Here is a 13,457-nt window from a genome sequence, read left to right on the forward strand (position 1 = left end):
AGAGAGGAGAAAAGGGAGTGTCTGTGTTGAGACTGGTCCTTGACGGTGCTGGTGGCCTTACTGAGGAAGCGTGAAGTATAGATGAATTCAATGGAAGGGAGGTTGGTCTGCTTAATGTGTAGGAAAGGAGGTTGGTCTGCTTGATGGTTTGGGCTGCGTCCATAATTCCCTAATTGTCTATACTGTATCCAGTAATCGGTTATGTTAGATTTTCCAGAAACTGGCATATGGATTTTCACTGGGCAATCACACATTTGTTTTTTCACACTATAATCTTCAACAATGGGCATTCCAGTTGGAGAATTTGATGAGTTTATTAATGTCAAATGTTAGATACATATATATTACCTTTAGGAAAACTTAGCACATCTGTTTAGAATGTCTTACTTGGATTTGTTCATCTCTTGGATTTGTTCATCAATATGACCCATTACTGATAAGATTTTATTTATTATCCATTTCAGAATGAGGTAGGGGAGCTTGTTCTTAGTTGTCTACAGTCCTTCAGGTATTTACCTGGGAGTAGAAATACCATTTGGAATATTGTGGACTGGTAAAGGTAAGAACCAAGTTTGGAACAGAGAAACAAGGGACCACAGATGCTGATTTATCAACAAAAAAAACACACAAAGTGCTGAAGTAACTCAGCAGACCAGGCAGCATCCCTTCTTCTTTCGTGTGGCATGCACAGCCTAAAGTTGTAGGACAACTTGTTCTATTTGATCTTCTGTGTGTGCATGTCGAGTTGATTGCATTAGTCGAAACAGGGCGGAGCATGTGAAGGTTGCAATCTTCCACCCCGCAGCATCCCTGGAGAACATGGACAGGTGACGTCTTGGGTCGTGAGCCTTCGTCAGACTGATTGTGAAGGTGGGATAGAGAAAGCAGGGAGAGCGAAAGGGCAGGACTAAACCTGCTAACTGATGGGTGGCTGCAGGCGAGAGTGGCTATCGATAGGCAGATAGTTTGATGTACGCCAGACGTGATGGTATGAGATAAGGATTGAAGAAGTGCGATGGTGAAACCAGAGGAAGGAATATAGGTGGAAGGGGGGGAGGATAGATGGGTGAGTGGAGCAGAGGGGGGAAGTGAGGGGGAAGGGGGGCAGATTTGTAGGTTCATTATCGAGAATTTGGGTTGAGAGCCACCCTAAGTGGAATGAGAGGTGCTGTTCCTCAGGTTTGCGTTTGGCCTCACTTTGACGATGGGGGAGGCTCAGGAGAGAAAGGCCAGTATGGGAATGGGAAGGGGCAGTTAAAATGGTTAGCAACCGGTAGTACCAGTAGGCCACAGTGGACCGAACACAAATGTTCGTTGATGCGGTCTACGCTTGGTGGCTTCGATGGATTGGAGGCCACATCGGGAACAGTAGATAAGGTGCGAGGAGGTGAATGTGAACCCTCTCTCTCACCTAGAAGGACTGCTGGGGGCCATGGATGGATGTGAGGGAGGAGGTATAGGGACAGGTGTAGCAGTGGAAAGTACCTGCAGGGGATGGTTTGGATGGGGAGAGATGATTGAACCAAGGAGTTGCGGAGGGAATGGTCTCTACGGAACGCGGAATGGGGTGAGGATAGGAAGACACGACTGATCGCCGGATCACTTTGGATTTGGGTGGTTGGGTTCATTTGGAGTTGATTTTATTTGGAGCTGATTTTATTGGGAATTTAGAAAGGTTAAAGTTTAACTGGGGTTCATGTGTCAGGTTGGCTTTGACTCGGTCTGAGTTTGCTCGATAAGAATTCACTGAGTTAGGGTAGTAATCTAAAAACAGTTTAACAGAGCACTATTAGGAGAGCTGTGCTTCAGACAAGACAGTAGACCAAGAATGTTTAGTTTAGTTTAGAGATACAGCGCGGAAACAGGCCCTTCGGCCCGCCGAGATCGCACCGACCAGCGGGCCGAACACTATCCTGCACACACCAGGGACAATTTACACATACACCAAGACAATTAACCTACATACCTGTACGTCTTTGGAGTGCGGGAGGAAACTGAAGATCTCGGAGAAAACCCATGCAGGCCACGGGGAGAAAGTACAAACTCTGTACAGACAGCACCCGTAGTCGGGATCGAACCCGGGTCTCCGGCGCTGCAAGCACTGTAAGGCAGCAACTCTACCGCTGCGCCACCGTGGCCGTCCGAAATGTCTTTTACACTCAGGTGAGTTGCAATTGCAAGAGTTCCCACAAGTTCACAAGTTAGAGGAGTAGAATTAGGTCATTCACCCCATCGCGTCCACTCCGCCGTTCAATCATGGCTGATCTCTGCCTCCTGATCCCATTTTCTTGCCTTCACCCCATAACCCTTGACACCCGCTCTAATCAAGAATTTGTCTATCTCTGCCTTAAAAATATCCACTGACTTGGCCTCCAGAGCCCTCTGTGGCAATGAGTTCCACAGATTAACTTATCCTCACTGCTCCTCTTTTCCCCTCACTGCCCTGGACAGATCTTGTATCCTGTTCAACACAGCTGGTGAACTATATAATTAACACATTTCTGAAGCTTTGTACGGATAGACTGACACATTTCTAACATTACAACATTACCAAACTGCATTAATATGTAGATAATTGCCTGTGATATCCATTTTAAACAGACATAGCAAGTGTGAGGCTACGCTGCCCCCTTGACAGATTTGCTCTTCATTTGCCTCACCCACTGAGTTTCTCCAGCATTTTTCTCTTCATTAATATCTTTTAACTCGGTGAATGTTCCTGGACTAATTTCTTTAGTCAGAGGGTTAACATAATATGAGCTTAAGGATAAGGGGGAAATCCTTTAAAACCGAGATGAGAAGAACTTTTTTCACACAGAGAGTGGTGAATCTCTGGAACTCCCTGCCACAGAGGGTAGTCGAGGCCAGTTCATTGGCTATATTTAAGAGGGAGTTAGATGTGGCCCTTGTGGCTAAGGGGATCAGAGGGTATGGAGAGAAGGCAGGTACGGGATACTGAGTTGGATGATCAGCCATGATCATATTGAATGGCGGTGCAGGCTCGAAGGGCCGAATGGCCTACTCCTGCACCTATTTTCTATGTTTCTATGAGCGTTTGACGGCACTGCTGGAGTTCAGAGGATGAAGGGGAACCTCATTGAAACTTACCGAATAGTGAAAGGCCTGGATAGAGTGGATGTGGAGAGGATGTGTCCACTAGTGGGAGAGTCTCGGACCAGAGGTCAAAACCTCAGAATTAATGGACGTTCCTTCAGGAAGGAGACAAGGAGGAATTTATTTAGTCAGAGGGTGGTGAATCTGTGGAATTCTTTGCCACAGAAGGCTGTGGAGACTGAGTCAGTGGATATTTTTAAGGCAGAGATAGATAGATTTTTGATTAGTAAGGGTGTCAGAGGTTATGGGGAGAAGGCAGGAGAATGGGGTTAGGAGGGCGAGATAGATCGGATTTGAATGACAGAGTGGACTTGATGGGCCGAATGGCCTAATTCCACTCCTTCAATGCATGAACTTATGAAATAGGGGGTCAGCCATTCAGGACATGTATCCATTCAAATCTTTGGGGACATTTACCTTTGTCACTGAACCTGTTTAACATGTTTTGAGATCCAGACTTTTTGGATGCCGTCTCCAGAACCGAGGAAGCATCAACTCCATGGCCACCTGACCCTGTCATGACCTTTAAGAGTTTACGAAGGAACTGCAGATGCTGGAAAATCGAAGGTAGACAAAAATGCTGAAGAAACTCAGCGGGTGCAGCAGCATCTATGGAGCGAAGGAGGGAGACCCTTCTTCAGACTCGACCCGAAACGTCGCCTATTTCCTTTGCTCCATAGATGCTGCCTCACCCGCTGAGTTTCTCCAGCATTTTTGTCTACCTTTAAGAGTTTTGTCTGTTTCTGAGGGACTCCCGGCATTCTCCTCACTGCTGACTAATGCTGGCCCAGTTTCAGTTCAGTTTCAGTTTAGTTTAGTTTATTGTCACGTGTACCGAGGTACAGCGAAAAGCTTTTGTTGCGTGCTAACCAGCCAGCGAGAAAGACAATACATGATGACAATCGATCCATTTACAACGTATAGATACATGATAAAGGGAATAACATTTAGTGCAAGGTAGAGCCAGCAAAGTCCGATCAATGATAGTCCGAGGGCCACCAAAGAGGTAGATAGTAGTTCAGCACTGCTCTCTGGTTGTGGTAGGGTGATTCGTTGCCATCAGAAATATAAGACATCATTACAATCGAGCCGTCCACGGTGTCCAGATACAGGATGAAGGGAATAATGTTTAGTGCAAGATAAAGTCCAGTAAAGTCCGATTAAAGATAGTCTGAGGGTCTCCAATGAGGTAGGTGGTAGCTCAGGATCGCTCCCTAGTTGGTGATAGGATGATTCAGTTGCCTGATAACAACTGGGAAGAAACTGTTCCTGAATCTGGATGTGTGCGTTTTCACACTTCTGTACTTTTTATCCGATGGGAGAGGGGAGAAGAGGGAGCGGCCAGGGTGCGACTCGGCCTTGATTTTGCTGCTGGCCCAGTTTCTCGTCTTGTGATAAACGCGCCAAGCCGGGAATATTCGGACACCAGGCGTAAAGTCCGCAAAAGGAACTGCCTCTTTGCCTTGCTTTCAAAATGAGATCAAATTAAATGTTGGCCGGAAGTTTGGAAGGAGCTGGGAGAAATAACATCGGGCCTGTGTTGACCATTGACTGGTTGTCAGAAGGCTCACTGACCCAGGTTCGATCCTGACCACGGATGCTGTCTGTACAGCTGGATAAATGTGAGGTTATCCATTTTGGTGGCAAAAACAGGAAAGCAGACTATTATCTAAATGGTGGCCGACTAGGAAAAGGGGAGATGCAGCGAGACCTGGGTGTCATGGTACACCAGTCATTGAAAGTGGGCATGCAGGTGCAGCAGGCAGTGAAGAAAGCGAATGGTATGTTAGCTTTCATAGCAAAAGGATTTGAGTATAGGAGCAGGGAGGTTCTACTGCAGTTGTACAGGGTCTTGGTGAGACCACACCTGGAGTATTGCGTACAGTTTTGGTCTCCAAATCTGAGGAAGGACATTATTGCCATAGAGGGAGTGCAGAGAAGGTTCACCAGACTGATTCCTGGGATGTCAGGACTGTCTTATGAAGAAAGACTGGATAGACTTGGTTTATACTCTCTAGAATTTAGGAGATTGAGAGGGGATCTTATAGAAACTTACAAAATTCTTAAGGGGTTGGACAGGCTAGATGCAGGAAGATTGCTCCCGATGTTGGGGAAGTCCAGGACAAGGGGTCACAGCTTAAGGATAAGGGGGAAATCCTTTAAAACCAAGATGAGAAGAACTTTTTTCACACAGAGAGTGGTGAATCTCTGGAACTCTCCGCCACAGAGGTAGTCGAGGCCACAGTTCATTGGCTATATTTAAGAGGGAGTTAGATGTGGCCCTTGTGGCTAAGGGGATCAGAGGGTATGGAGAGAAGGCAGGTACGGGATACTGAGTTGGATGATCAGCCATGATCATATTGAATGGCGGTGCAGGCTGGAAGGGCCGAATGGCCTCCTCCTGCACCTAGTTTCTATGTTTCTATGTACGGAGTTTGTCTCCATGAGAGCGCATGAGTTTTCTCCGGGAGCTCCGGTTTCCTCCCACAACTCCAAATACCTACATGTTTGTACGTTAATTGGCTTGGTGTAAATGTAAATTGCCCCTAGTGTGTGTGTGTGTGTGCGTAGGATAGCTTTAGTGTACGGGGATTGCTGGTCGGCACGGACTCGGTTGGCCGAAGGGCCTGTTAGAAGGATGAGAGGGTATCTTATAAAAACATTTCAAAGTCTTAAGGGATTGTACAGGCTAGATGCAGGAATAATGTTCCCATTGTTGGGGGAGTCCACAACCAGGGGTCACAGTTTAAGAATAAGGGGTCGGCCATTTGAGACTGAGATGAGGAAAAATTGTTTTCACCCAAAGAGTTGTGAATCTATAGACAATAGACAATAGGTGCAGGAGTAGGCCATTCGGCCCTTCGAGCCAGCACCGCCATTCAATGTGATCATGGCTGATCATCCCCAATCAGTACCCCGTTCCTGCCTTCAACCCATACCCCCTGACTCCGCTATTTTTAAGAGCCCCATCTAGCTCTCTCTTGAAAGTATCCAGAGAACCTGCCTCCACCGGCCTCTGAGGCAGAGAATTCCACAGACTCACCACTCTCTGTGAGAAAAAGTGTTTCCTCGTCACCGTTCTAAATGGCTTACTCCTTATTCTTAAACTGTGGCCCCTGGTTCTGGACTCCCCCAACATCGGGAACATGTTTCCTGCCTCTAGCGTGTCCAAGCCCTTAACAATCTTATATGTTTCAATGAGATCTCCTCTCATCCTTCTAAACTCCAGAGTGTACAAGCCCAGCCGCTCCATTCTCTCGGCATATGACAGTCCCGCCATCTCGGGAATTAACCTTGTAAACCTACGCTGCACTCCCTCAATAGCAAGAATATCCTTCCTCAAATTAGGGGACCAAAACTGCACACAATACTCCAGGTGTGGTCTCACTGACACTAGGGGTCTGTACAACTGCAGAATGACCTCTTTGCTCCTATATTCGATTCCTCTTGTTATAAAGGCCAACATGCCATTCGCTTTCTTCACTGCATTTTGGATGACCAGCCATGATCATATTGAATGGCGGTGCTGGCTCGAAGGGCCGAATGTCCGCTACTCCTGCACCTAGTTTCTATGTTTCCGTGCTGTATATCTAAAGTGTAACGTGAAGTACAGGCGTTGAGCTGCGGTAGGAAGTTACATATACCCTGTTGGTGCATTATTTGTACGCTGGGCATACAAGAATGGGGAGGGAAAGAATCTGGTTTTTCGTGCCTGGGCTGGCTAAACTAGTTCTTGGTGCAACCACTTAACCCCAGCCTGCCTCCCACGTGTGATGGAAGATAGACACAAACTGCCGGAGTCACTCAGCGGGACAGGCAGCATCTCTGGAGAGAATTCGGGGTCGAGACCCTTCTTCAGACGTACAATATGCCCCGAGTGTGATCTACACACGCGGGACAAGAAAGCAGGTCTTACCACACCGCCCCTCCCAGCCTCTCCTGCATTTGTGGCATGTTGCTTAAACGAAGTTACTTAAAGCTCCCTCCCTCCCACCACCACTCAGTGTGGTAGCCGCCCCACCTAACGCCGATACCTCTCTCTGTCTCTCCCCTCCCTTAGTAACGTGCCTCCTCTGACACCGCCCTTCATTCCACACCAGTGACAGACACCTCTTGGATTATTTTATTTTGGTTGTTCAGTGTTCTCATCTCTCTTCTGATGGCCTCTCTCCCGACGCCAGTGACCGCTCCTTTCTCACGGGTATCTCCCCCCCTTCGCCCTCGTCTCTCACTGAGGGCTCTGTGAATCTTTGGAGAGGGGGGGAGAGAGACTGAGAGAATCCTCTCAGGGCATCGGTGAGGCAGCGGGCACCGTCCCGTCCCCGTCCCCGTCTCCTCCAGCGCCATGGCTTCCTTTACGTACGGCGAGAAGCATCAGTACCGGCAGCTGTTGAACAGGTGAGAGATGAGCGTGTGTATCGGGTAATGCTGGCTGGCTTGGCAGAGTCAAGCTGGGCGCGTAGAGGATGTTACCACCATGGATGCTGCCTGTCCCGCTGAGTTACTCCAGCATTTTGTGTCTGCCTTCGGTTTAAACCAGCATCTGCCCATTTCCTTCCTGCACGTTCCGACTGCTCCACTGTGTGCAATCTCCTCAAGGTATGCCTACATTGAAGAAGTTCTGCATCACCCTCTCTCGCCCCCCCCTCCCCACTCTGTGATCTGCCATTTTCACACCTTACCCTTCCATATCTCTAGTCTCCCTCTCCCCTGACTCTCAACCTGAAGAAGGGTCTCCACCCAAAACGTCACCCATTCCTTCTCTCCAGAGATGCTGCCTGTCCCACTGAGTTACTCCAGCATGTTGTGTCTTATCTTTGGTTTAAACCAGCACCTGCAGTTCCTTCCTACTACTTCCTGTCCGCTCCACTGCAAAATCTCCTCAAGGTATGTCTACTTTGAAGAGCTCCTCCTCCAACTAGAGTTCTGCAACACCCTCTCTTGCTGCTCCCCCCCCCCCCCCTGTGATCTGTCATTTTCACACCTTACCTTCCATATCTCTAGTCTCCCTCTCCCCTGACTCTCAACCTGAAGAAGGGTCTCCCATTCCTTCTCTCCAGAGATGCTGCCCGAACAGCTGAGTTACTCCAGCATTTTGTGTCTATCTTCGGTTTAAACCAGCATCCGTGGTTCCTTCCTGCAGACTTTATAAACTTTAAGCCGTTTCAAATTGCAAATAAACCCTTCTGGGCCATGGCCCACGTGATTCCTTCCTCATGTCAGTACTCTCAATCCAGCTTGATGGTCACTGTTTACCTGGTTTTCCTGTGTTTTTTAAAGTTTCGTTTAGTTTAGAAATACAGCACGGAAACAGGCCCTTCGGCCCACCAAATCCACACTGACCAGTGATCCCCGCACACTAACACTATCCAATACACACTAGGTACAATGTTACATTCATACCAAGCCAATTAACCTGCAAACCTGTACATCTTTGGAGTGTGGGGGGAAATCCCGGAGAAAATCTACACAGGTCACAGAGTGAAAGTACAAATTCTGTATAGACAGCACCTGTAGTCAGGATAGAACCCGGGTCACTGGCACTGTGAAGGGCCTGTCCCACTATCCCGAGCTGCTCACGAATTCTCCCGAGTTTTCCCCCATGATTCGAACTCGGAGAATGTTCGTATTGGGGCCCGTAGATATATCGTAGCGGCTCGTCATGTCAGCCGTAGGTAATCGGGGCATTAAAATGTTGCAATCTTTCTCCTCCCGACTATCTTTTTACTCGTGGACATTTTTTGTCATGCTGGAAAAAAAAAGTCCCGACTTACCCGATGCCCCGAGTACCTATGGCTGGCATAACGAGCCGCTACGATATATCTACGGACTCCCACGGACCCGTTACGAACATTCTCCGAGTTTGAATCGAGGGGAAAACTCGGGAGAATTCGTGAGCAGCTCGGGAAAGTGGGACAGGCCCTTAAGGCAGCAACTCTACCGCTGCACCACCGTGCTGCCCTATTAGCTCTGCCTCTGCATATTAAGAAAAACAAGTTTTAAAAACAGTGCAAGGGAAACGGGAGAAGTCCCAGTGAAACTCATTTCACTGTAACTCAATTGGTGCATGTGACAAATAAATGTGAACCTTGAACCTCTAGACCACGATTCAATTCGGTAGCAATCCTCGTGTGGATGGGATGAATGGAGGGTGTCCTGGCAAACGTCACTGACATAGAAATATACGGCAAGTAGCTCACAGTTTCAGTTCAGTGTCATCAGGGGACCTGAAGATAGACACTAAATGCTCTAATCGGTGGAGGCCGTTTCTCTGGATACTTTTTACAGAGGAACATTTTCACACACAGAGAGTTGTGAGTCTGTGGGATTCTTTGCCTCGGTAAGGGCGGTGGAGGCAGGTTCTCTGGATGCTTTCAAGAGTGAGCTAGATAGGGCTCTTAAAGATAGCGGAGTCAGGGGATATGGGGAGAAGGCAGGAACGGGTTACTGATTGTGGATGATCAGCCATGATCACATTGAATGGCGGTGCTGGCTCGAAGGGCCGAATGGCCTACTCCTGCACCTATTGTCCTTTGTCTATTGTTCAATGTGTGTTTTCTGGTGAGTTTTGAATGGGGAAAAAGAGGGTGTTCTATGAATACTTCTGGTGTGCTTTCTGGAACTTGGAAAAACCATAAATGTAGGATAGAGAGACCCCAACCTGTATCTGACCTCCAGGTTATCTGATGGTGACATCTGGTTCACAGTGAAAACCCCCAATATCCTTGCATTATGGCACACCATTTAATTTGTCCGTGCATTTCTCTATGAATAGTCAATCTGAAACACTGCCTGATGATGGCTCTACTAGTACACATAATGCCATTGCACATTGCAAATGAGATAGAAAGGACTGAGTGGCTGCACACTGTTTCTTAGGTAGACAAAAGTGCCAGAGAAACTCAGCGGGTGCAGCAGCATCTATGGAGCGAAGGAAATGGGCAACATTTCGGCCCGAAACCCTTGAAGGAAATAGGCAACGTTTCGGGCCGAAACCCTTCCGGGTTTCGGCCCGAAACGTTGCCTATTTCCTTCGCTCCATTGATGCTGCTGCACCCGCTGAGTTTCTCCAGCACTTTTGTCTACCTTCGATTTTCCAGCATCTGCAGTTCCTTTTTTTAAGCACACTCTTTCTTCCTGTAGGAAGGAAATGCAGATCCTTGTTTACACCGAATATAGACACAAAATGCTGGAGTAACTCAGCGGAACAGGCAGCATCTCTGGAGATAAGGAATAGGTGACGTTTCAGGTCGAGAAGAAGGGTCGTTCCTTCTATGCATGTGTGTGTATATATTTATACAATGGTATATGGACACACTGATCTGTTCTGCATTCATGCCTACCATATTCTGTTGTGCTGAAGCAACACAAGAATTTAATTGTCCTATCTGGGACACGTGACAATAAACTCTCGAATCTTGAACCTTGCCACCTGTCACACTGTTTTCATTCCTGCCATAGAGGGAGTACAGAGAAGGTTCACCAGACTGATTCCTGGGATGTCAGGACTTTCATATGAAGAAATACTGGATAGACTCGGTTTGTACTCGCTAGAATTTAGAAGATTGAGGGGGGATCTTATAGAAACTTACAAAATTCTTAAGGGGTTGGACAGGCTAGATGCAGGAAGATTGTTCCCGATGTTGGGGAAGTCCAGGACAAGGGGTCACAGTTTAAGGATAAAGGGGAAATCTTTTAGGACTGAGATGAGAAAATCATTTTTTACACAGAGAGTGGTGAATCTCTGGAATTCTCTGCCACAGAATGTAGTTGAGGCCAGGTCATTGGCAATATTTAAGAGGAAGTTAGATGTGGCCCTTGTGGCTAAAGGGATCAGGGGGTATGGAGAGAAAGCAGGTACAGGATACTGAGTTGGATGATCAGCCATGATCATATTGAATGGCGGTGCAGGCTCGAAGGGCCGAATGGCCTACTCCTGCACCTATTTTCAATGTTTCTATGTTTCTCTGCCCTATCAAAATAGCTCTCGACTGGATTTAGATTAAAGTGCATTTGAAAAGTGGATCGGCCGTTGGTTTGGAAATCTTCAATGACGGGGAGACTGGACCTTGAGCAGTTTTGTTGCTCAATAAAATCTAGATGTGGCTTCCAATCCAGATGGGCTCTGAGATTTTGTTTACAGGCTGCTGATGGTCTAGCTTTGCGGGTTGGTGTAACAATGAACAGGAAACAAAGTAACAGGTAAAATGTGACCGGTTCCTTATCATCAAGTTCACTTCCCAATTCCCAGACCACAGCAAAACGAGTTAAACTAACATTCTACTTAGAGTTGGATTGTCCTGCTGCTTTGTTTCAACAATTCTGTGTCTGGTTGTAACTTTTGTCCAACTTAAAGGCACGTCGATGAGTTTTGATGCCATTTCATTTTTTTTCTTTCGTTCGCTGAATCAAGTAATAATAATAATAATAATATATTTTATTGTCATTACACATAAGTGCAACGAGATTTGGGTATGCAGCTTCCATCCGACATCATAACTTAAGTAACTACTAAAATTTAGGATAAAATTAAAATGCTGGAGAAACTCAGTGGGTGATACTCCATTCTCAAATCTCTTTGCATTCATCTGCGTTATTAGTGGAAGTAAAATTGTAAAGTGCTGGGCTCATTTGTTCCCCTTTAGCAGTTCCACCCCCCTTCCACCTGCCACTGTCTGAAGTAGACCCATATTTAGCAACATGAGGGCCTCGTTTGACCTTGTGGTACTTTCTTTCTCCGAATCTGTTCCTTTACCAAAACTTCAATTATTTACCTGTGCTCCACTCGCAACTCTTCCCAACTTCTGCTGAATCGCTGATCCTTCCCTTAGATTTTGGTAAAATCGAAGTAGGATCAATATTGAATAACTATATTTTGACGGTGCTGGCTGAAGGTTCAACGTTGGCCCGGACATACGATTATAAAGTTAGAGACATTGCTAAGAAGAAAATTTTGACTTGAATGACTGAAGAAGGAACTGCAGGTAGACACTAAATGCTGGAGTAACTCAGCGGGACAGGCAGCATCTCTGGAGAGGGTGATGTTTCAGGTCGAGACCCTTCTTCAGACCCATGTGTTCCTCATTAACAGTTCCACCTCCTCCCCACCCCCTCCACCTGCCACTGACTGATGTTGAACCAGATTTAGCAAACTCCGTACCTCATTTGACCTTGAGGTACTTTCTTTCTCCTAAGCCTTCCCTTTAGCAAAGCTTCAACTATCTGCCTGTGCTCCTTCACCCACAACTCTTCCCAATCTCTGCTGAATTGCTGCTCTTTTGGTTTCATCATTCCACTCTTATCCAGATTGTCACCCATCCTCCATTCTTCCAATCCAAATCTCCACTGCCCACTATCTTAAAACATTGTTCTGCTCGCATACTACCTATTGCTATTATTATCAAGGGCTATGGGGAGAAGGCAGGAGTCTGAAGAAGGGTCCTAACCCGAAACGTCACCCATTCCTTCTATTCCTTCTACTCCAGCATTTTGTGCAATGAACTCCGCAGATTCATCTGTCCCTCCACGTCTTGTCTGACGTACCCCATCTTTTTGACCTTCTTACAGACAAATCTACTTCTTCTTGCGTATGGCGTGCACAGCCTAAACGTGTCCCGTTTGTTCTTCTGTTAATGCATGCCAGGTTGATTGCATTCGTCGAAACACGGTGGACCACGTGAAGGTTGCAATCTCCCAGCCCAGTGTTTTGTCACCACAAGTTCATTCACAAAACTTTCTCTGTCTGGTTTACAGTGAAGGAGATGCAGGTGAAGGGAGGATGCTTACACCACAGTATAAAAGGACTCCATTGACCCATGTGCAACATACCAACTTCTCACCAGCACGCAGTATGGTGAGTAATAGCAAGACCTGATGAATAAAGACATCTATGCACAGAGTTCAGGACCACATGAATTATCGCAACAACTCTGGATACTTTCAAGAGAGAGCTAGATAGGGCTCTTAAAAATAGCAGAGTCAGGGGATATGGGGAGAAGGCAGGAACGGGATACTGATTGGGGATGATCAGCCACGATCACATTGAATGGTGGTGCTGGCTCGAAGGGCCGAATGGCCTACTCCTGCACCTATTGTCTATTGTCTAACCTGCCTGTCGCGTTTCTTTATATTTTTAATGTGGGCGGCAGGGTGGTGCAGCGGTAGAGTTGCTGCCTCACAGCGCCAGAGACCCAGGTTCGATCCTGACTATGGGTGCTGTCTGTACGGAGTTTGCACGTTCTCCCCGTGACCCGAGTGGGTTTTCTCCGAGATCTTCGGTTTCCTCCCACACTCCAAAGACGTACAGGTTTGTAGGTTAATTGGCTAGGTATAAATGTAAATTG

At 46.9% G+C, this 13,457-nt stretch overlaps 1 protein-coding gene across 4 annotated transcripts in view; it reads left to right on the forward strand.

Moving 5' to 3' along the window:
• The first annotated feature begins 7,017 nt into the window (after window positions 1-7,017).
• The window catches only part of LOC116989602 (dedicator of cytokinesis protein 7-like), a 145,476-nt gene continuing 139,036 nt past the window's right edge, over window positions 7,018-13,457 (forward strand). For all 4 annotated transcript variants that reach the window (XM_033047150.1, XM_033047153.1, XM_033047152.1 and 1 more), the window contains exons 1-2: window positions 7,018-7,512; window positions 12,868-12,967. In XM_033047150.1, coding sequence (XP_032903041.1) covers window positions 7,460-7,512; window positions 12,868-12,967 — 153 coding nt within the window. In that variant the 5' untranslated portion in view covers window positions 7,018-7,459. The remainder of the gene's footprint in view (window positions 7,513-12,867; window positions 12,968-13,457) is intronic.

The sequence above is a fragment of the Amblyraja radiata genome, chromosome 29, assembly GCF_010909765.2.
Source record: "Amblyraja radiata isolate CabotCenter1 chromosome 29, sAmbRad1.1.pri, whole genome shotgun sequence".
NCBI classification, from domain to species: Eukaryota; Metazoa; Chordata; class Chondrichthyes; order Rajiformes; family Rajidae; genus Amblyraja; species Amblyraja radiata.